This window comes from Chenopodium album, chromosome 3, assembly GCF_948465745.1.
Source record: "Chenopodium album chromosome 3, dcCheAlbu1.1, whole genome shotgun sequence".
Lineage (NCBI taxonomy): Eukaryota > Viridiplantae > Streptophyta > Magnoliopsida > Caryophyllales > Amaranthaceae > Chenopodium > Chenopodium album.
Genome location: NC_137836.1, coordinates 67,343,627 through 67,368,982, shown reverse-complemented (window position 1 = coordinate 67,368,982; position 25,356 = coordinate 67,343,627). Strand labels below are relative to the sequence as shown.

The 25,356-nt window shown below is 34.5% G+C and overlaps 3 protein-coding genes and 1 pseudogene across 3 annotated transcripts; all 4 read right to left on the bottom strand.

Annotated features, from left to right (window-relative positions):
- Positions 1-1,308: 1,308 nt before the first annotated feature.
- LOC145625250 (protein FAR-RED IMPAIRED RESPONSE 1-like) lies at positions 1,309-3,503 on the bottom strand. Its single transcript, XM_081678316.1, has 2 exons — positions 2,948-3,503; positions 1,309-2,633 (listed from the first exon to the last, which is right to left on the bottom strand). The coding sequence occupies exons 1-2, from the start codon at positions 3,501-3,503 to the stop codon at positions 1,309-1,311; spliced, it is 1,881 nt and encodes a 626-aa protein (XP_081534442.1).
- Positions 3,504-7,481: 3,978 nt separating this feature from the next.
- LOC145615041 (glutathione S-transferase-like) lies at positions 7,482-9,326 on the bottom strand. Its single transcript, XM_081670122.1, has 3 exons — positions 9,043-9,326; positions 8,908-8,956; positions 7,482-8,038 (listed from the first exon to the last, which is right to left on the bottom strand). Exons 1-3 carry the CDS (start codon positions 9,184-9,186, stop codon positions 7,584-7,586), a joined length of 648 nt encoding a protein of 215 aa, XP_081526248.1. The 5' UTR covers positions 9,187-9,326; the 3' UTR covers positions 7,482-7,583.
- A 1,594-nt stretch (positions 9,327-10,920) lies between these two features.
- Positions 10,921-14,035, bottom strand: LOC145615029 (glutathione S-transferase pseudogene; annotated as a pseudogene).
- Positions 14,036-18,684: 4,649 nt separating this feature from the next.
- Positions 18,685-20,608, bottom strand: LOC145625249 (uncharacterized). The gene is made up of 4 exons (XM_081678315.1): positions 20,153-20,608; positions 19,704-20,058; positions 19,106-19,621; positions 18,685-18,929 (listed from the first exon to the last, which is right to left on the bottom strand). The coding sequence occupies exons 1-4, from the start codon at positions 20,606-20,608 to the stop codon at positions 18,685-18,687; spliced, it is 1,572 nt and encodes a 523-aa protein (XP_081534441.1).
- Positions 20,609-25,356: the final 4,748 nt, after the last annotated feature.

The window sequence follows — 25,356 nt, the reverse complement described above, 5'->3', positions numbered from 1 at the left end:
GCAGACTAGGTAGCTAACTCATAAAAACTTTGTAAACAATGTCAGTTGTAACAAAAGAGATTACGTTGCGTATGATAAGTACGTTATACATAAAAACATTACTCAACAGCGTCCAAAGGTTTGTCCATACATTATGCTATTTTGGGAAACGTACTTAGAACTCACTAGTTTTTTGGGCCAAGTAATTAAAAATCAGAAGCTATTTTGGAAATTTACTTAAGACTCACTAGATAATTATAACTTTGCACAGTGGTACCCTAGACTTTGCCCTCATAAATGGTACGTCTTATAATTCTATAATGTGCCATTAAATATTCAGTGGTACAATAGGTGAAAATCAAAGTACCAATTATGTAGTACCTTAATCCCTTTGTTTGTTGTGTCAAGTAAGAGATTGAGGAAGTCATAACTATGAAGGCATTGTTGATGTATTAAGCCCGCAAGTGCATACAAATGATATATTGTACTAAGAGTTGATATATTAAGTCTATAATTGGATCAATACTACGAATAGTCTTTTTACTTTGTAAAGCATGTATTCCAAATGGTTGCCATTACAATTATGAAGATCCCTATAGACGGTATATGAATGATTATGCGCGGTACCCGTATGATATACGACCAACGAATAATCACTACATGAGTAAAAGAACCACTTTTATATATGATATAAGACATTTAAAATCTTATATCACTACATGAATGCTTTCCATACATTTTAAATGTCTTTCCTTTCTTTGTCTACTATGGAATCCTAATTCACGTTACGTACCGCTATGCCTGCAGCGAAACAATCCTTTATTTGTTGTGGTAAATTATATAACTTAATTATACCACCTTGTTATGAACGGTACATCTTGTTGTCGATTCTGTTTTTTTTTTTTTTTTTTTTTTTTTTTGAAAGAAGTTGTCGATTCTTATATCACTACATGACTGCTTTCCACATTTTAAATGCCTTTCATTTCTTGTCCTTCGACATTTTAAGTGTCTTTCTTTTTTTGTCCTACTATGGAATCCTACTTCAATCATGTTATTTTTGTTAGTCGCCATTGAATATATTGATATCATTAAACATAGAGTAGTACCCTTGGAACTACTAAGTGGTACTTTTATGTGTGCTCATTATAAGCAAAATAGATGCCAGTGGTACTTTTATGTGTACCAATTATATTCAAAATAGATGCCAGGGATACATTTGATATGCTACTAGTTGTGCTGTTAAATTGTACCAATTGCTAAATTGTACCGTTGTTACAAAGCAGCGCAAATAATATAGTTATACGTAGTAAAAAGTTTGAAAAGAATAGATTAATTGTGAATGGATCCAGATGTGCCAGGAGTGAGGCCAAGGAGAGAAGCAAACACTCCACCAGAGTGTCCTCCCCTAACCGTAGTAAAGTATCCTAACGACCCATCCAAATCCCTCATTTGTATTCCCCCGACAGATCGAATATACTCACTGGTTCCTAATGATATGCTGGTTGGGGTCTGACCAGCTTTCTTCCGAGCATCATTTTTCGCCTTATTAGCAGCCCTTTCTTTTCCTTTCTTCTCTGTGCAGGACGGGTATCTAACACTTGTAGTGCGATGTGCTTTCTTCTTGGGTAAGGGTGGATCCTTAATCCTACCTGGGGCAGATCCTTCGTAGCTTCCTTGGAATCCACTAACTGGAGTAGTGTTGTTATTACGAATTCCTGATGCCACTGTCATTGGTGTGTTTGTCCCCTCGGGCCCCTTGTTCTGTGCCACAGAAGACGGCGTTCGGGCAACACCATGTACACCTTCATCCTCACTAGGACCATTCTCATTCCCTCCTGCAAGCTGCCTTTTCGCAACCATTGCTAGAACTTCATCCACTCTCAGATCCATGAGCTGCAACATCTCTTTGACAGCCTGCACTTCCTCCTTACAAATGGAAGCCTTAGAGCAAATAGGTTCGTACGTCCCCATAAGATTGTGATAATTCCTCACTTCATCACTAGTCAATGGATCATGGTAAGCAACTTTTACTCGTGTGTGTTTCTGTTGTACGTCCTTCCTCCAACGACGGAGTACATACTTCTCAGGAACAACAGTTACTCCATTAAGGTCATACACAAGAATCATATGTCGACAAATGATCCCATGACACTCAAAGTGTTTACAGTCACATGCAACTTCATACGTACTACTATCATATACAACCCGGTAGCATCTACGAATCTTTGTCACTTCATCCTTCTTCGCATTTTTAGGCTTGATCCAAACACGGTCTTCGATAATAAACTCAATTAGATTAGTACCAATTTCATACTGATCTAGGGGACGAACATACAACATCTTCTTGCACTGTCCCTGCACTTCTTTGAATTTTGCATCCGTATAGCATTTTTGAAACAACACCTCCGCTGGGAAGTCAGTCACTAAATGCCTCTCATACCGTTGTATGTTCGAGTCTGCCATTCTTTCGGCCTCGACCCTTACTGTCATAGCATTGCAATACCGAATAACAAACTGAGACAACGTTGTCTGCTTGTCAACATACCCTTTAAAAAAATGATTGAAACTCTCTGAACGTTGAGTCGTTTTCATCCCAGCCCAGAATAAATGTTTCAAATACGCGGGAATCCACATTACTCGTTCCTCATAGAGCCCTATTCAATATAACTGCAATTATTAGTTTCATCCAATATACACTAGTTTACGACAAATACTAAGTGACACAAACAAAGACAGCTACAAAAGCTTCTGCTACCTGTACGTACTAATTGCAGTGGTACATTAAAATTGTTAGTGGCAAAACAAAAATAACCATTGGAACAATGCTACTACTTAGTGGTACATAACGCACAGACCAATATATTTACTCAAATATTCAGATCATCAACACCCCAAAAACACATACAAAATCATGAGTAACTTTACTAAGAAACGATAAAGTATAAACCATTGAGTGAAAGAAACTAACCCTCTAGCCAAGCATTGTCTTGTAGCTCGTAATGCTGAATTGCATCACACCATCGAGCTTCAAATTCATCAGCATCTAAACTACCGTATATGAGGCTATCAAAGTCACCCTTTAAAACTTCGTAATCATCATCACGCTTCACATACTTACCAAATTTCTGCAGGATGTGCCATATGCACCACCTATGGGTCGTTTCAGCCATTGTACAATGCATAGCTTTCCTAATTGCCGGATCTTGATCCGTCAGAATAGCTGTAGGGGCTTTACCGCCCATACAATGCAGCCATGTCCTCATCACCCACTCATACGTTTCTGCTGTCTCTCGAGAGATCAATGCACAACCAAACAATATACTCTGTCCGTGGTGATTCACACCAAGAAATACAACAAAGGGCAAATGGAATTTGTTAGTCAAGTACGTACTATCAAAACAGACAACATCGCCAAACTTCTCATAGGCAGCTCTGCTCCTCGCATCCACCCATACAACATCTTGTAAGGAACCATCCTTCCCAAACCTACACAGATGGAAAAAATTTTGATTATCTGCACTCATTTTGTTGAATTACTCAATCATCCCATTTGCATCACCCTCGGTAAGCTCCAGCCTCTTTTTCTCCTCCTCAGCCACTGCATTCGTCAAGTCTTTTTGAGTAAAAGTCAACTGATCCACTCCATTCACCTGCCTACCAAAACAACCGTACATCTGGGAAACCTTCACCCTTGACTTCTTCGCAGAAACCACCTGTTTCACCAAGTGCTTATGTTTGGTAACCAAATCGTGCTTCCTGTACATGGAAACATCCTTGGACTTTCCTGGTGTAACTGGATGACCAGTGTGCTCCAAGTTCACCCTACGAACAACCCAATTCCCTTCTGCATTAACACTTGCATACAACTCCACCTCACATCCACACTTTTTTGTTTTCCTTTGTACAACTGTCTCCTCGTCCTGAATCAAACCTTCCTTCAGTGGATCAACTTTACGCTTCCTAGAAGGTCTTCCGTAACAGTCACAGGTCCACTTAGCATTCCTCCGCTGCTTACAACACTTTCCAGTACCCAATTTCTTCTTCACCTTCACCCATCCAGAAGCAGCCCTCACTATTCCAAACCCCTTTTGCCTAGCATAGCTCCCAAAGTAAGTATCTAACTCATCCCAGCTACCAAATACCATGCCCAAAATTGGGGGTGGTATTTCCTCTTCAACACCGAACACAGTTTGCACCATTTGCCTGCCCTTCTTTGGTGTTGTGAACCCTTCACCATCAACTACGTTTTCACCATGAACTGACTCATAATCTGACCCCAGATTTTCTCCACCATGAACTGACTCATAATCTGACACCTGATTTTCTCCATCATCTCCTTCTCCCATTTCATTCTCCTCCTCCTCCTCCTCATCCCATTCTGTAAATGCATCCTCACTCCCTAACCCCTCATCATACACATATACATCATCCTCACTATCATCTCCAACTGTCTCAAAACCAACCTACAACACATATACATCCACATCTCATTGTAGTGGATCATTATAGAACCAAACAAGACAATATAACCAACAAAAATATCATGCATTCTGCCCATATTCGAAATCACACAACCCACAAAACCAAAATTTTAGAACAAATGCCATCACAAAATACATAAAAAAGGAAAAATCAACATTAATATACATCTACTCCATCAATTGAAACTACATTAGCCTACCATCAATTGCAAACAACAACAACAAAAACGATTACAATTGAAAAACAAACTAACCCCTACTCCAAATTCATTACCCACATTACAATATACACAATACTTACTCAGTTAAATACTACCCCTACCAATAACCCCCAACATGATTACTCAATTTCAAAATACTCAATACAAACCCTAACCTCTCCTTACCCAAGCTTTACTTTTTAAATTTCACAATTGCTTTCATTCATTACCCCATTCTCGCTAAGAAACTAACAACAACGCTTTAGAATACATAACTTGCCATCTCAGAGTCGAATCTCAGCTCCCTTGCGCAACCATGCCCATCTTCTCCATCTTCCCGAATTGCTTCCGCCAGATCGACACCCAAAATATCTTCTACCCGATTTCTCATTCTACTAATCCACTGCTGCACTTACGAATTCACAATTTGACAAAAAAAAATTTGTCTTGCTGAGCTACATTCTTCGTCTCCATTGATGAAGAGCTTCCATTTTTTTTTAATAAAATTAACTGACATGCAAGTCATTTTTACCTTAGTGAAAATGTTTTCCCGATTCTTCTTTTCACTCCCCGTTACACTTCAGTTGTCCCGTTATACTAATGGCCCACTTGCATGATATAAAGTTACAGCTAATTACAAAATTGTCATCCTATATGTTCCTTCACCCATAGGTGCTATGCGCCAAGACTTAACCGATTTTTTGTAAATTATTACCCTAAAATTTAACATGTGTTGAAATAACCACACATTTTTATTAAAATTAAAAATAACCACCCATATTTTATAAAATTGTAGGTTTTACCACCCCTATCTATACTCCGGTCAATTTTCCGAGCATGTGCCCCACAATTTCATTATGAAAAACCCTAATTTTCAATTCAAGTTATATAATTGAATGAATTAAACAACGATAACATCATTAAATTCCTAATAAAACACATTCCAATTCTACTTCATTAAAACATTGCAAAATAACTATATAAAAAAAAATTAAGTGCGATCTTCAATTACCTTGTTGTACAAATTGGTGTAAAAAATTTTAAGTGCGTTCTTCAAAGGATTCGCTTGTCAATTTGCAAAATTTGGAGTAAAAATTGGTAGAAATTATGGGAAAAATGAAGATTTTAAGTTTAAGAGTATTTCGTGAAACAAGGGAGGAAATAAATCGAGAAACAACTTTTATAAAAATAAAAACAGCCGTTATGTGGGGCCCATGCTCAAAAAACTGGTCGGAGTATAGGTCGGGTGGTAAAATCTACATTTTTTGTAAAATATGGGTGGTTAATTTTAATTTCAAAAAAAATGGGTGGTTATTTCAATACAGGGTACATTTTGGGGTGGTAATTTACAAAAAATCCTACAAAATAACATAAAATGTAATTTTGTACACTTAAGGATCTGTTCACTTCAGTTCATTTTAGCTTCAATCACTTCACTTCACTTCAGTTCAGCTCCTAATTTCCTTCTCTCATAAGATATTCATTTCAATTCAGTTCAGTTCATTTCAGCTCCAATCAATTCAGTTCAGTTCAGCTCAATTCAGTAAATGTGAATAGGCCCTTAGTTGATTGCTTGGTCCAAGACATTTTTCTTAACTAAAAATCAATGAATTTAGTAATTTAAGGGGTTTTTTTTTTTTTTTTATAGAAAATTTGTAATTTACTTCATTACAAAATTATGTTATCAATCTATTATTACTTTCAAATTACCTTATTTCTACTTATACTAACATCAATATTAAGGCATAAAGGGTAATTCTCAAAAGAACTTAACTTTTATTTTTATGCTTATTTGTAACACAACATACATTGCACCACATATGCAATGGGCCAATGGCATATAGTCTTCTTATGAAAATGAAATTTATTTAATAGATTAAGAATAAAAGCCTAAAGTAATTTCAATAGTTAAAACTGTTATGAAGATTGCAACAAAAAAGAATTAAACTCAACATACAGTATCTTAAATTTACATGAGTCACTAACGATGAACTAGGTTAGCTAGGCCAGAGAAGAGAAGAGAATTATTAATCTTTCGGATCGTAAATAAATTAGACAAATTACTAAATAGTCACTACTCGCTAGACAACTTGTACAGTACTTTCACAATTTAATTTATACAAAAAAAGGCCAAATTAAAATCTTTTACCTCAGTAAATTAGTTCTAGTTGTTGAAAGCTTTACAACATTACAGCAGTAGATAATTAATTGAACACTGTTATTTTATTTATTCGTTGATGGATTAGTTGATTGATTAACGTAATATTTTTTTCACCACTACCGACATTTTCAACAACTTTAAATTATGCTTGAAAAAATATACTTGGACAAGCTAAGCTACTTGTCAATTTCTACCATTTATTAATGTTTCTAAAATTTCTAGTATATTAGGACTGCAAAACAAGTGGTAACAAACTAACAACTAAAGGGAGTGCACGACTTGACTCACTATTTTTCGTTTAAGTAATTGTACAAGTTTGCACAATAATGGTTATTGGCTCAAATTAACTTTTTTATTTCTTAATTTTTGTCGCTATATGAACTATGAAGTCAATGGAACACACATATCTTAGGTCATATATTATTCAATTACAATAATAATTACTCGTTTCATCACAGACATATAGACGTTATAGGTTCATGTAAAAAATTTAAAATTAATAAAATTTAGGTTTATAATATCGCTAGTAAGACCAAGCTTAATTTATTACGTAGTAATATTATTAATCTATAATAAAATAGTAATATGCTAGATTTTCAATATACTTTTATTAATAATGATAAATTCAACTCACGATCACAACTGCGTTACACAACACTAGTAAAACACCAAAATAACATAATATAAGAATACAAGATTGGACATGGTACAACCAACCATTACAAAGCTAATATTGATGAGGTTGGTGACAATAAGTTAAAATTAATTAAGATCATTTTGCATGGCCCAAGCCTTTACCCAAGCAGGCCTAGCCAAGATATCCTTGCACCAAGCGCTAACATGAGGGCGTTCATCGACCAATTGCTTCATTTTATTAAGCATCATGTATTTAAGTGCAGGCAAATGATGAAGATCAGCCAAAGTGAATGAATCGCCGGCTAGGTACTTTGTCGTTGCTAATCGTGCCTCGTAAACGTCTAGGACCTTAGCCAACTTAGCTCCGTACTCTTCAACAACCGTGTTGTCGGTTTCCATGCCCAAGTAAAGCTTGTAACCTAGCTCATAGTTGAGTTTAGTGGCTACTGGATCGAATTGGTGAGCCTCGACTTCCATCCATACGGCAAAGTCAGCGATTTGCTTTGCATCTTTGTTTGAAAATAGAGAAGTTCCGTTTCCTTCATAGTTGAATGCTATGTATTTTGAAATTGCCCTCGATTCTGTTTAAACATAGGTAATTAAATACTTTATTACAAAATGAATTTTCTAACGTGAGTTCATGGATATATAATATGATAGAGAATATCCATAGAATATTCTTCTCCTAAGTTTAGGATATATATTTCATATGACAAATCTTTATAATATTTTAGGACTGTCAATGTAATTCTATAAATATTGATATTAATGAAAATCACTTTGATTCAAGAGTATATATTATCTGACATAATAATACTTAAATTTCATGGGGAATGACAATGTTTGTTTAGTTAACGATCATCAATACTTCCTTCGTGTTTTAATAAGTGTTATACTTACCAAATACTTCCTTCGTGTTTTAATAAGTGTTATACTTACCAAATTCGACTGTGCGTGTTTTTGGCAAAAAGCTACAATAAAATATTATATATCTCTCTTCTCACGGTTCTTATCCAAATCACTACTATTTTTTATTGGAAAATGTCATACATAACCCTTAGGATTACATATAAGCATTAAATTTACACTTGAAAATTGTAAAAAGTTAAGAAATCATCAAAATACAAACACTAATAACACTGATTTACGCATGTTTTTGTCGTGAATTCCTAATTTTATACAATTTTCAATAGTATATTTAATGCTTATATATAGCCCTTAGGACTACATACAACATTATCCTTTTTTATTATATTTTTTCTCTCACATTCATTACTTTTCAATAAAGTATTAACCCCACTTCAAATACCTCACTTATCTTTTATTTTATGTAAATAATATCTAAAATTATGTGCCGGTCAAACTGTAACACTTCAAAAAAAAAAAAAAAAAAAAAAAAAAAAAAAAAAAAAAAAAAAAAAACAACGCGGAGGGAGTATGTATATCTTACCAAATAAGTTTAGATCTCCATCTTCAAATGCCGGAACTTGACCAAAAGGCTAAAGTTACAACACAAAATAAAAGAATTGAAATAATCAGAAAGCTCCTTTGCAAAGAAGAAAGAAAACATCGATAAGTTGCTTACGTTAAGAGAAAGAAAAGGTTGTTGCTTGTGAGCACCAGATTTCATGTCAATGGGAACTAACTCGAAATCGATTTCCTTTTCATGAAGAGTCGCCAAAACACGAAGGGTTGCACCGTGAGGGATTCCATGAACCTTGATTCCCATGTCTATGCCTTAAACTTTAATGTACGAGAGAATACTCTAAGAGATGAATTAAGTTGGCTATATATGAAAGTGGTTGTTAACAATGAAATCTCATCTATTATACTAAGTAGAATATTTAAAGTGTGAGCTGAAGTAGTCCCACTGATAACTTTCGTTATCATTTCCAATTAAATAAGTTTGTTTACTTTGAATTTTTTGATTTTAAATTAACAATAATTGGTGTAGATCTTGAACTTATCTCCCTTAACTACGTAATTGATGATGTAATGTATTATCGTCTTTGGGACTTGGTTCCGCGGAATTGTCTAGAGGCATAACCGCATAACATTATTATTGTACGAGATGATATCAACACCGATATGAATAAGTTCGTTAGCCGAATCAAAACTTTATATTGGATCTATTTAAATATTGGCTCGTTATCTTTTGACCTATTTTGCCATCCACATGGAGATTTGCTTCCGACCACGTGGACACTTATCGCCCACTTGACCAAGCAACCACATGAACCGACACGTGACACCTTTTTAGGACTTCAATAAATACCTCAATAAATTTCAATTTCAAGGTACAATTTTCTTAATTGAAACATTCTGAAACCACCTTTATGCATGCTCTTATCATCTATTTACTTACTTTAGCATCAAAGTGGTTATTCTCTGAAAAACCCCCCGAAGCCAGGTAATCAATGCTCATTGTGCAAATCTATAAATCTATAAATATTACTAAAGGAACAACCGCTGATATCATCATTTTTTTCAAATTGTACATGTGTCAGCTTCTCCTTCATTTTGTTCTCGCCTAAACTTTTTTTTTTCCTTTCATATTTGTTTTTAAAAAATCTATTGATTGCAAAGTATTTTAATGCAATACAATAAACTTTTTAGTTTTCAATTTTTCATTATAAGAACCTTTTAAAAATCTTAAGGAAAACAAATATAACCTTTTATATATGTGATTATCCCATCTAATTTCAAAGTTCGCTAATTTTTAATGTACACGTGAATTTTCTTTTGTTCACAGTATTTTAATATTTGTAGTTTGGTTTATGTTAATAATACTGTATGTAATACAAAAATTTTACATATTTTAACTAATATGTGTTTGAAATTTACACAATTATAATATTCGTGCATCGCACGGGAATTAATATAGTATTTAATTAATACAACCACCAACCACCAACCCCCAACCCCGCCCTCTTTCACTAAAAGTTGTCTTCATGTAAACCATATTCAAGTCAACTAATAACTACAAATTGCTTTCATGGATTGGCCTACTGTCGTGGTTTACATGATTGTACTAAGATTTACAACTTAATATTTCATACCGGCCTTAAAGCACATTCCTTTAATTAATAATTGCAACATTTCCAAATGATCTAACACAATTATTTTGAAGGAAAAAGAGAAAGATAATAAACGTACAATTATGGATTACACCCTTCATTTCTTTCTTTTACGAACTGAGGGATTTTTTTTCTTATTAATTTTTTTTAAAAATAAATTTGCATAAAAAATTTTTAATTCACACACACCTTTCGTTGAACATACATTACATACCCTATCGTTTATATATTGAATTTGTAATAATTTTGCATAAAAAATTAATTAAAAAAAAAATCTACTACGTATATAGATTTATAAAACCAATAGATTTCAACTTACAATCATAACCTCGGTACACAATCAATAAAACATCAAATTAAAACAATTTAAGAACGAACTTTTTAGTTCAACTTCTTTTATGCAAAGCCCAAACTTTTTGCCAAGCAGGCCTAGCCAAGATATCCTTACACCAAGCACTAACATGAGGGCGTTCATCGATCAATTGCTTCACTTTTGTACGCATCATGTAATTAAGTGAAGGCAAATGATGAAGATCAGCCAATGTGAAACATTCACCAGCTAGATACTTCGACGTTGCCAAACGAGCTTCATAAACGTCGAGGATCTTAGCAAACTTGGGTTCATTCTCCTCAACAATCGCGTTGTCTGTTTCCTTCCCGAAATAACCTTGTAAAGAAGCTCATGAATGAGTTTACTAACTATAGGATCGAATTGGTGAGCCTCGACTTCCATCCACACGGTCATGTTTGCCATTTGGTTTTTGTGTTTGTTTATAAGAGAAGCTCCTTTGCCTTCGTAGGTGTGTGCTATGTATTTTGTAATTGCCCTTGATTCTGTTTAATGTTAGTGAAGTTTTAATCAAAGTTACATAAATAACATAACCTTATGCCTGTTCTGATTTACTGAACTGAACTGATTGGAGCTAAACTGAACTGAACTAAATATTTTATGAGGGAAACAAAATTAAAAAATGAACTGAATTGAATTAAACTAAACTAAACTGAGATGAAAATAAGCCGAAGAGAATAGACCGTTAATCACAAGATCAGAATGTTACTATTGTGTGTTGCTCAATTTAATAAGTGACATATCCATATATTACTCTTTATTGATGCGCTATATTAATAAACATATATTTTTCTAAAAAATTATAAGGTATTCAATTTGCGTGATTATAATGATACAAAATAGATGTACCTCATACAACTTGAAATAAACTTATTCAACTACACTTGCAATAAAAATATGCATGTTGACTTATTTAATTTTATGTTTCGCAAATCAAGAAATTAGGGTGGTGATGAATAAATAAATTAATGTTATTTACTTAAAGTGCATTATTTCTTACCAAATAGCTTGAGATCTCCATCTTCAAATGCTGGAACTTGACCAAATGGCTAAAACAACAAGAGAAAAAGAAGAATTTATATATATATATATATATATATATATATATATATATATATATATATATATATGTGCAGCAAGCCACATGGTGCGGCACGGTTACTTGTATTTTAGGGTTACTTGTATTCAAGAGTTACTTGTATGGGTTACTTGTAGGGTGTTACTTGTATTATGAGGTTACTTGTATCGTGGGGTTACTTGTATGTGTTACTTGGATTCTGAGTAACTCCTACAAGTAACTCTAGACCAAAATCTCATACCAAACCAGTAACACCCTACAAGTAACCCTTGATCAAAACCAATAACACCCATACAAATAACTCTAGAATACAAGTAACACCTACAAGTAACTTGGCAAAACCAGTAAACACCCTACAAGTAACCCCGACCAAAACCAGTAACACCCATACAAGTAACCCCAGAATACAAATAACACCTACAAATAACCAGTAACACCCTATAAGTAACCCCGACTAAACCAGTAACACCCATACAAGTAACCCCAGAATACAAGTAACACATACAAGTAACCCCTGACAAAACCAGTAACACCCTACAAGTAACCCTTGCCGCACCATGTGGCCAGCCACATACAAAAAATTGTAATATATATATAAAAGCAAAACAACAACGAGCCTTAAGTTTTATGCATGAAATCTTTGCTGAAGGACTCTGATGAAACTCTAGACAAATGGAATTACAGGGATTCTTTATTTTTAAATAAATACCCTCATTTTACAATAAAATTCTATAATATATGGTGGTAACTGAAAGCAATTTTAACAAGTGAGCCAAATTCTCCTTAGTAAGACCCTGTTCATTTCAGCTTAAAAAAATAATATTAAGTAAAAATAATTTCAATTCAGTAAAAATAAGTTTAGTTAAGTAATTAAGTTAAGTCTATTAATAAAAAAAAGTAATTAAGTTAAGTTTAGTAAAAATAATATCAGTTCAGTTCAACTCTTTTCAGTTCAGTAAAAATCGGTAACTTTAAAGAAGAAATATAATAGAAATTCAGTTAAATTAATTTCAGTTCAGTAAAATTAATTTCAATTCAGTAAAAATCATTTCAGTTCAGCAAAAATAATTTAAGTTTAGTAAATTTAATTTTAGTTCAGCAAAAATAAGGTGAAGGGAACAAAGTCTAACATAGTTTAATTCAAGGTATAAATATCAAAACATTTGAAAGGAAATTATATTGAAATCTTGTTGTAGAGTAATAAGCTTTACGGAAGATAGATAGAGAATAATAAATCTTTTAATTCTGGGTAATGCTATAGAGCTGCGTATAAACATTTAGGGGGCGTTTGGTTCACAGAGTGGTATGGGGTTGGAATCAGGAATGAGGTTAAGGTGGTATCGGGTTGGAACTTGATACTTAATACCATGTGTTTGGTTTAATTCTGGAATGGAATATCTCACTTTTTTCTCCTTTTATTTGATACCTAAGGGAATGGAATGAGCCAAACCCACCTCCCCCCCCCCCCCCCAAAGGTTTCTAAACCCCATACCTCATGGGTTTGAGGTATGGGTTTGAAATTCATATTTTTGACAACCAAACATATGGTATGGGTTTTAGTCATTCTAAACCCATACCTCATACCTATATTTCGTGAACCAAACGCCCCCTTAATATATTTCTTTTTGTAGTATTAAGTTGGGAATTTATCGACAATTTACGAGTAAATCAGTGTAATAAATGTTTATCTATAGTAAATTCTTTCCATTTTAAACTTTTTACATGCAATCCTTATGGCTGCATATATCTTTTTTCTTTAATTAAATACAATTGGTCCCACATAAAGAAGTAACGAAAATAATAACAGAAATATACATAAAATTGTCAATAAAAGAAATAAAGTTAAAATGCAAAACGGAGATAATATGATAAAATGCTTACATTAAGAGAAAGAAAAGGTTCTTGTTTAATAGCACCGGATCTCATGTCAACTAGAAACAATTCGTAATCGATCTCCATTTCTTGTAGAGTCGCCAAAACACGAAGGGTGGCACCGTGAGGGATCCCATGAACCTTGATTCCCATGTCTATGCTAAGCTTAATTGTTGGCTATAAGAGTGGTTAACTCAGAAACAAATAAAAGACACTTTGGTTGTTTAGTTGATGAAATTCCATCTATTATGAGTAGAATATTTATAGCAAGAACTAAATCAAATTAATACTATATATTTAGTGTTATTTAGTCGGTGGAAAATTTTGTTGTAACACCCTTAACAGTCTGTAATGATGTTGCACTGTGTTTGGGGTTTGGTTTGATGAGTTTTATATGTAGCACGATTAGCACGGTATAATACTTATTAAGTTATTATTATTAACATACCACGATATTTTGGTATTGACAATTGACTCTTCATCTGCAAATACTTTGTCAATTACTATATCTACTAGATGAAGCCCGCGGTTTGTTAGTATTTATTTAAAAAAATATTTTTCATATTTATGTGATTTTTGTTACTACGTATTATATTAGCTTTAAAATATTAGATAAAATTTCTAATCTCAAAAGATAATATTTTGTATTTAATTAATTTAAATTTTAAAATTTCATTCGTCAATTTTGCTAACGTGGCATTTGAATTATTTAATTGTAAAATAAATTAATAATCTCTTATTTAATTGGCTACAACTTAAATTCAAAATTCTACATGGCGCGCTAAGAAAAATAAATCCTACGTGGCTCTCTAAAAACTCGAGGAAAAACTCTTCTTTATATATATATATATTAGATTTTCTCCCTTTTTCCGTATTTTTTTTTAAGAAGGATACATAAATTACAATTATACGTACCTATCTTCTTTAAAAAATTAATAGTATTGGAGCAAAGAGAGCAAAAGATATGTTTCTCGGTTGGTTTGTAGCTTTTCTAGAGTATATATGATAAGTTTATAGTTTGCCAACTCGTAAGTTGTGGAGTAGACTTTTTATGTTTAGATTCATTATTTGACTTTCTACTCTTTCTCCTTGATTCCTTATTGATCTTTGGTTATTCTTATGTAGCTCTATTACTCAAATGGTTGTTTATCGTGATTAAATCATTTTCATTATTCTGACTAAATCTCTCATTTAACGGTAACATTTGACTTTTCATACTCTTTGCAGTGGCAATATATGGCTTAAAATCTTTTCAGAAAAAACATACTTCGTACTAGCTATTACATTCATACCCAAAATTACATACACACACACTATACATATCAAATTCGTGTATATATATATATATATATATATATATATATATATATATATATATATATATATATATATATATATATATATAAAATAGAGAGAGAGAGGCTCTCGTGAGAAATTTTCTTATATGAGAACACTCTTTATGTTTTAAATTTTTTCTCGTATGTTCTAAACTTTTACTTACATGTTCTAAATTTAAAATCAGTTTTCATTAAGTATGAATTCTCACATATGAACCTATTCTCACCGGATCCCTCCCCTATATATTGGGAGATGCTCATGTGAGAACACCTCTCTTATGTGAGAAAACTTTATATGTGAGAACACCTCTTTTATGTGAGAAAACTTTATATGTGAGGACAAATCTATGTTCTAATATGTTAAGGTAGATGTTCTGAAAATAATTTAATCCCATCATCTTCAACGACCTCAACACTCTCTCCTCTCCTCACCAATACTATCAAATCTTTAGTTCTTCTATCACCACCACCGTCTGTTCCATAGCCTTTATGCCGTCACCTCCACCACTATTATCACTCTTTCTCTTCTTCCCGACATCATGGACAACACTCTCTCTCCTCTCCACTCCTCTCCACGACGACCACCATCACCACATGCTCAAGAATTTCATGTGTTTTGTATCAACTTTTGAACAATTGTAGTCAAGAATTTAAGTTGTGAAGCTTAATCAAAGGTAAATCAAGCTTAATTGACAGTTTAATATGTGAAATCAAAATTTTTTTTCATCCAAATCAATCAAATTGGGCAAATTATAGAGTTTGAAATTTCAAGGAATTTTAATTGAATATAAGAAACTAAACAACAATTCATATATTTTTGTTACCTTGGAAATCAAGAATAAACTGATTTCGAATCAATTCGTTGTAAAAATCGAATTTCAATTCGTGTTTTATATTAACGAATTATGTTATAAAAAATTTAAGTATGCTCTAAAAAATGTTACATATGTTCTAAAATATGTTGCATATGTTCTAAAAAATATTGCATATATGTTCATATTTGTTTTTGAGTTCAAGGTCTTAAAATTTGAGTATCATGTTCCAATTAAAACTATATTTAAGCTAAGTTTATTCTTCTAAAAACTATTACATATGTTAAGAATCATTGGATCTAGGTTCTAAATTTCTAGGCATTTTGTTCTAAACGCTATGCTACAACATGTTAAGTATGATGTTCTAAATTTTTACTCACATGTTCAAATTCTTAAATCAGATGTTCTAAATTATTACTCATATGTTCTAAATTTTAATTTGAGACACATGTTCTAAATTTTTACTCGTATGTTCTAAATTTTTACTCACATGTTCTAAATTTAAAATCAGTTCTCATATAAGTATGAATTCTCACATATGGGTCTATTCACACCGGATCCCTCCCTTATATATATATATATATATATATATAGGGACGTATCATTGAAAAGGCTTAATGGGGCTTGGCCCCTAATGGGTTTAGGGAAAAAATTGAATATGAAAAGGCTTAAAGGCCCATTAAATACACTCTATTATCAAAGAAAGCAACTCAAATAAATAGGAGTACTACCCCAATTCCCAACAAAACACTGACAACCCCACCACCCACAAAGCCCGCCCTCTCTCTCTTGCAATCCACTATTCCATTCTGCCATCAAACCACCAATTTAATGAACTAAAGTATATGCACTTTTTCTAAGGGAGCACAATTAAAAGGCTAAAAACAAATATTAATGATTTATTCTATATAACGGAGTATTAAATTAATGAATAACTATGGTATGTATTATTAAATTTGTTAATAACTTTCATATGCTTATTTTATTATATTGTTGTTTTAAATGTAAAATTATGTTAGAAATTATTGGCCCCCAAAAGAAAAACTTTCAAGATCTGTCATTGTATATACATATATAATACAATCACCAACCCCTTCCTCTTTTCATTTTCATACATGGCCTCAAAAGTTGTCTTCATGCAAACCAATTCAAGTCAACTAAATACAAATTGTTTCATGGCTTGGCCTATTGTGGTGGTTTACATGCTTAAGCAAATTGACTTTTATCACCAATCACCGCCAACTAACGGATTCCATCTATAAATCTGTTAGTGGGGCCTACCATGTCCACGTGTCACCATATTATTGTGTAATAAAAAACCCAATAATATGGTGACACGTGGACATGGTAGGCCACACTAACGGATTTATGGACGGAATATGTTAGTTGGAGGTGATTGGTGGTAAAAGCCAATTTTTTTTTTTATGAGGTGGTAAAATAAAACTTTTTTTTTTTTATGGAGGTGGTAAAAGTCAAAATAACCTTAATTTAACATTGCTTTTAACTATCCCCAATTTAACTTCAGACGTGCCCAATATTTTAATTTTATTATGAAGAGCTAGCATATATAATGTAGATATCCCCATATGATATTTGGGTGTACCCAAATATCGAATTTCATTGGTCGTTCAGAACAATTAACAAAGACAAGACTTGACTACAATATAGATCACGTGTATAAAATATTTACCTTTAAGGGTATAAAAAAGAATGGGAAATTCTACATTATAACCCGCTAATTTTCAAAATTCTACGATGTGCCCTTAGATTTTTAAACTTCTACACTGTAACCCCAAGGTACAATTCGTAACCACGTTGTAACCTTGCCGTCAAGTCTCCGTTAACAGTGTTCCGTTTTTTTTTTTTATTAACCTATTGTTTAGAGTTAGTTGTTATGTTTGGGGGGGGGGGAATTTTCCCTCCAAAAACCAACAGCTCTCCCCTCCCCCTTATATTCCCCCCCTTTCCCTAATTTTTAGGGTTTCAATTTATCTTTTCTTCTTTTCCAACCATGTCATCTTCAAGTTCTCGAAGCTCCTTCCCCTCGAATTCGCCTTGTTCATTGGACTTTGTCAGCCCACGATGTTGGTGCAGGCCACAGAAGCTTGCGAAGTTGAAGATCTCAAGCACAATTCGCAATCCAAGGAAAGCATTTTTCAAGTGCAATGATTGTGGATTCTTCAAGTGGCTGGACGAAACAGATATTTTGGGGCTTGATGCTTTGATGAATTGCAACAATGGGATAGAGTCAGTGGTTTTGAAATTGACAGATTTTATGTCTTATTTTAGGGAAGTAGTAAAAGTTGGAATTTTTATGTATGTTTTGCTTGTTGTGATTGTGTTGTTAAAAAATGGGACAACTTAATTGTAATTGTAATTGCCTTAAATTGCGGCTTATTGTAACCCAAGTTAATTCTATGAAATGAAGCCTTATTTTGGTCACTCTGTTTTTTTGTTACTCTGTTTATGTTTCACAACAGTTGTTTATAATGAATAACCAAATTCAATAAAAGCAAAGGGGTGGCTAAGCATTTATAAATAAACACCAAACATTGTTTACAAAAAATTCCCCCATCAAGTAGCTAAGTACTGCAGTTTGTAGTCAAAAAAAGAGTAACCCCATTTACATTTAATCCATAACCATTATAATCATGGGTGTACCAAAATAATTACAAAAGTACTGCAACTTCAAATACATCCATTTATAGCATGGAAAGCCTGTTCTGAATTTTCTGCCTCTTTGGACTAATGCTCTGGTGAATGTCTCTGGTTGGTGGTTGCTGAGTAGAAGCAGAAACTTGTGCAGTTGATGTTCTACTGCTCTGTCTTGTTGGCTGGCTGGAACTTGCTCTTGGAGTAGGGATCCTCCCACTTTGCCTAGGATGTGGCTGGCTTGTACATGGATTATGCACTGGCTGATTTGACCTCTCCTTTATATCAGTTTGGCCTGATGTACAACTGTTGATCATAAGGTCAATCAAGTTGGTGTCAGCTTGCTGGGTTGAAGATTGTGCTCTTGTGGATCCTTTTCCTTTAGCAGTCTTGGTGGGTGCCTTCCCTTGTTGCTGCAACAACTCTTTCTTAGTTTCCCCTCCCTTGCATGTTAGAGTATTGTGCCCATACTGACTGCACTTGCTGCATCTAACAGTGGCACTTCTCTTTCCTTTCCTCTGTTCTCCCTCCTCCCTTCTTCTATTCCTGGAGGGTCTGCCAACACTTCTCTTGATTGGTGGTGGAACAGTTTTGGGTTATCCATCTCTGACCATTGTTCTTGATCTGGAAGTGGTAAAATGTTGTCTCTGTAAGTAGCCCTGTACCTAGCCACTGAGTACCATTCACTGACACAGTCAGTTGGTTCCTTTCCATCATGTAGCAGAGCTCTCATTCCATGCCTACATGGAATACCAGTTATTTGCCATCTACCACATACACAAGTTCTTGATTTCAGTGAGACATGGAGCATGCTTTTCCCATCTGAGATCTCATACTCCCCCCTTCTAGCTGGGTATGCATGGCAGGATCTGGATTCTTTGATTAGAACTCTAACCCTCTCTCTAATGTTAGGACAAACACCTTCCACCCATTGATCACTTATTTGTTGCCTTGTAGCATGCCTCACCATAGCTATTCTCCTCACACCTGCATTCATAAATAATTCAGTTGCATCTAAGTAAATCATGCAAATGTTAAAAATAAAACCAATATGTTCAAACATGATTACCTTCCAATAATGTTAGGATTGGATATGCTCTGTCCACACTAATTGTGCTGTTGAAACTTTCAACAAAATTGTTGGTATTTTCATCAGAGCATAATTGGGGATCAAATTTCCACCTTGTCCATCTTTGTAGTGGGCCAACTTCCCTGAACCACTTCACTGCACCTAAACCAGCAACTGGCTGAAGCTTGATCAGTGCCTTCCTAAAGCTGAACTCAGAGTATGCATTTGTGACTGACCAGAATAGCTTATGCATTAACATCCCAGGGTAGTCTGACTTGAAATTCTTGCACAAATGCCTTGCACAATATCTCCTAGGGACTTTTGGCCACACATCATCCAATGAGGGATCAATACCCTTGCATTGACAAAAAAATAAGCCTCACCAGTTAGTATAACATTAACATATACATATATAAGCACCTGACATTATGTACAAAAAAGATGGTCACCTTTTGTCTATCTGACATTATGGTCCAGTCATTTCTACCAGACTCTGTAAGGATAGTCTTCAAGTGGTGGAAAAACCAACACCAACTTGATTTGTTCTCTGAGTCCACCACTGCAACAACAACAGGGAAGATCTCATTGTTTGCATCCAATGAGACAGATGACAACAACACCCCACCATAATTCCCTTTCAGGTGGCATCCATCCACACCTACCAAACCTCTACACCCTTGCACTAGTCCCTTGAACTGATCTGCAAAACTGATGAAAATTGAGTTGAATTGCAGAGGGTGCTCAGGCTGCTGCAATACTTTCCAAGTGCAGAAAGCAACAGATTCTGGGTTCCTCTCCTTCAACAGATAGCAATAGTCAAGAAACTTACTGTAGGAATCATCATGACCACCTTGTATCATTCCCATAGCAATCCATTTCATCTTGTAGATAGTGGATGTAGCCATCTTAATTCCATATCTCTCCCATAGCAGCTCATTCAGTGCTTTTCCTTTGATCAGGACAAGCTCTAATTTCCTCCAGAAGTTTCTTAGCTGCTAACTCACAGTTAGCCATAGGATTGTTGATAAGGTTCAAGTCACACACATGTTTGTTCTTGATACTCTTAACAGCCCAGGTGTGTCCATCAGGGAGAATGCTTGCATGAATTCTCCAGCTACACCTTATGTCAGCACACTCTGCAGTGTACCTATCACACTCTGCTTTCCTCACCACTAGTGAAAAACCTTCCTAGAAGCAGTAATCTCTAAGGGTATCCTTAAAATGCTCCCTGTCAACAAACAACTGCCAACTCCTAATCCTTATCTTTCCTAGCTCAACATCATCATAAAGTTCACCATTTTTGTAAACCTTACCCAAATACCCCTCATCCTCAAATTCCTTCTCATGTGACTTAAAGGGTTCCCAATTCCCATCAACAAAATTTTGGTCCTCCAAATCCCCCAAATTCTCTTCAACTTCATCCACATCACCCCCACTGTCACTTGCATCATCCTCTTCAGAATTTTGGGGTTGGTACTCTCCTTTAGAATCAGAACTAGGCTCACTATCTTTCCCCTCATAACACACATTAGGATCCCTAGTCCTGCATCCAACCCTTGCACTCTCAACTATGGGTGTGACCTGTGATTGCTGGGTTGGTACAACCTTAATGCCTTTCAACCTAGCTGTACTACTAGCCAATTTATTGCCATGAGGGAAAATTATAGCTTTAGATCTAACTCTTTGCTTCTGTGGTAAACATGAATGGTTTGTGTCACTAGTTGAAAGTGAAGTTTGACTTTGATTCAGAAGCAACCTAGGGCTCCTCCTAGTTTGAGTTAGAGAAGAAAGTTGGGATTAAGAGGAAGCTGCAAGTGATATATAGGGTGGAGACAAGGGTATTTCTTCCAATAACCTAGGTAATCTCCTACCACCACTATTGACATGGATGGACTGGTTTTGTAGAGGGGAGTTATGAACAGGGGAGAGATGTGGAGGGGAATCAGGTTGTGTAATTCTTGGGCTCTTTCTCTTAACTAGAAGATTTGATGTTGGTGGCTTGGTTGAAAGAACAGAAGGACCACCTTTTTTTACAGCAATTGTACCAACAGATGGGCCAGCTTGTATAGAGTGTGAGTGGGATGGGATATGAGGTTGATTTTGGGTATCAACAGAAGAGTGGGGTGGGCCATGATGTTGAATTAGTGGATCAGGTAGTGGGCCTGGACATATTTGGGCCTGTGGCTTAGGGTGCACTTGTTGGGATTTAACAGTTCTGGCCAAATTCCATATAAATGTAGGCTTACTCAAACACCCAACCCAAAGACCAATCTCTTTACTCTCAAATTTTTCAAACATCTTCATCAATGTACCATCATCAACCAAATCAAATGCTTTCTCATTACGACAGTAGTGCAACCCAGGATATTCAGGCAACTCATAACCTCTCCTACCAAATTCCTCACACATATCATTTATCACATCAATTAACAAACACTTATCTATATCATCAATCCTTACATCAACACAATGTTCACAATAATGAATTTTCAATATTCTCTCCTCCTCCATCTGCAAAGTTTAATCCAAAACCAAACAACAATCAAACACCCATTCACTACAGTCTACATCAGATACAACCACATGCATACACAACTTTTTACCAGAATTAAACTCAATAATGCCAAATACCCAGAAAACTAAACAACTCAGCAACATTTTGCATATTTGACCAAAATTGTTTACAATTATGCCACAAAACCAACAAATAATAACAAATAATAAACAAATTTATCAACTTTATGCAATCAACATCACAATCCAACCATTTTTCAACAACAAATAGCCACAATTCGCAAAATTTAAACTTCGAGAGCCAATACACATACCTTGAACGATGACTAATGTCGCACACAATTTCGCACCAGAAAACCCTAGCTTCGTCGCTTCAAATCGCACCAACAACAGCTTGAAAATTCGTCCTTTTGATTTCGCAATTTAGGGTTTCAGATCATTTTTTTTGTGGAGAAGCAATGAAACAGGGAGTTAGTCTAGGAGGGAATTAATTTTGAAGAGAGAGAAAATGGCAGTACAAAGGCAGAGTTAGGTGACGTCTTAAATTCCCACCTAACGTCCGTCATAAATGCACCATGACGTGGGTTACTGTACAGTACCTAAATGTACCTTGGGGTTACAGTGTCGAAGTTTGAAAATGTAAGGGCACAACATAGAATTTTGAAAAGTAGTGGGTTATAATGTAGAATTTCCCAAAAAGAATTTAATTTGGAAGCTACTAGAAGTTGTGCATTTCCTTCGAACTAGGGAAGTACCTACAGAGTATGGACTCAAAACTCCAACATGACTATAGGGTCTAAAAACCCTTAACTTTTGAAAAGAATCTGCCGATTGTTGAAAGTTTGGATGATTACTCTTCTGTAGAAAGCAAACTCATATAAAGCGTAAATACCTTAACATCTTATTTGGATATCTCGGCCAATTTTATTTTAGGCATGCCCAAAATTTGACTTTTATTCGTCTACCAATACGATTTACAAAGATAAGATTTGATTGACGCATAGATCGATTGAAAGGTACTTATGTTATAAATACAGGGTTATTTTGGATAATAGTTATGAGGTTTAACGAAACGATGTTTTATTTTGGCAAACCTAGACAAAGTGATTTAATTCTTGGTTAAATACAAAATACATAAGTATAGTATTATTTCGGATAATCACATTTGACCTTGTATAAATCTTATCTAGATTACTAGCCACAATTCACATTATATGTTGTTCTCTTCTTCTGAAAGACCCAACTTCCAAACCCACCAGCTCCACTTTCCTTCTTTGACTTCCAACTACCAACAGCTTCATGCCTGCGGCTTGCCTTCCTTTCAGTCTTCCAAGAGCTAGAAACACTATCTCCATTGGATTTACCCAATGCACCAACCACAAGGGCTTATTACAATTTTCATTGCAAGAACTCCACCCATCAACACTACTTCCATTGTTCTTATAGGGTCCTGTAGGGAATATTTCAAGTCATCCCACAATTGAGCTCCACTGTGATCATACACTTAAGCATGGTGGCGTCAAAAGGGAAGGAATTGAAGCTAGAGTAAAAGAGTTGCCAACAATTTTTAGGAACTTATAAACCGTTCACGGGGTGAAGGTTGCACCCCTTCACGATCCAGGAGATCGTTAACTCCAATAGGTCTAGAACCATGACTGGAAGTTCGGGGATGAAGGTACAAATCCAACCTAAAAGAGACTGAACCTGCCCTAGAAATAGGCCCCTACTTTATTCTTCTCGTATTCATGTGAGCTTTTTGACTAACATACAATCAATAAGTTTACCCTAAACATGTTTATCTATGTTGGTTGAATATTAATTCACTAATAAAACTATTATTGGCGATCACTTAAATTATAATCATGTTAGCCTAAACAAGATTATTAATTATCTTATAAAGCGTGATTATAAGTACAAATTTCCTTTAAACATGCATAAAATGCGTGATCAAGCAATAACAATAATAATATCAAGCAACATAATAATAATAATCATAATTGAAATAATCATGTTAAAAATAAAACATACTATTAAGAGCAAGATCTTAGGCATAGTACTAACGAGATTAATAACAAAACCTAGCATGTCACTAAACCATAAAAATCAAAGCTTTATCCCTAACATGATACTAACATGATATAAGGAAAGGAAGCATCATAATAATCACAAATGATATTAGAAATATTAATTTAACCCTAAACATGATACTAGGAAACAATAAAACATCCTAACATGATACTAGGGATCAAAATAACAATCTAAGCATGATTTCTATATCAAAATATCAATAAAACAATTAAAGTACTTACTTTGATGCCTCGTAACTCTTTCTAATAACAAAATACACGCGTTAGTAAGTTCAAGGAAAAATAATAAACAAAACAATTAAATTAAATAATTGAAATATGGATTTGGGACCAAACCCTCAGAAATATCAAACCTTTCAAGTCTAGGGCGAAAACAACTTTGAACTTTGCTAGGTATTTCTAAACCTAATGTTTGAAGAATTTTGAGAGAGGGAAGGTTTAGAAAAAGAAGAGAGAGAAAGATTCTAGCTTTTAGAGAGAGAGGGAGAGATAATTTTAGATGTAGATCATTTTAAAACAAGAAGATACGACCCCCATTTATAGGAAAAATAGCACGGGATCGACGAAAATCATATTCGGAATAAAATATCTCCTGTCGCAAACGACAGGAGTTAGCACCAGACGACAAGCTCGTCGCCAGGTGACGAAGGCCAGCGCCTCTGTCGTCTCGCGCTGGTCCAAATATCAATGCGCTTTTCCACGCGTAATTACCTTTAACACCGGTTACAGGTAATTATGCGTCCGAGCAGTTTTTGAAATCAGATTTAATATATTTTATTCTAAATAAATCATCTTTAAAATATAATTAATAGGCCCTCCTCTAGATCATCGGGCCACCTTTGAAAATCATTGGGCCTAATCTAATTTAATCCATAATTTCCTCATAATTCATCGGAATTGGGCTTATAATATATCATTAGAAAGCTCTTTCCGAGCCCAATCCAACTACACTATTATTGGACCTTTATCATGGACCAAACCCAATTGGATTGTCTATTTTCATAAATATGAGTAAGAAAAGAAAAATTTTTGAAAATAGAAAGAGAAATGTT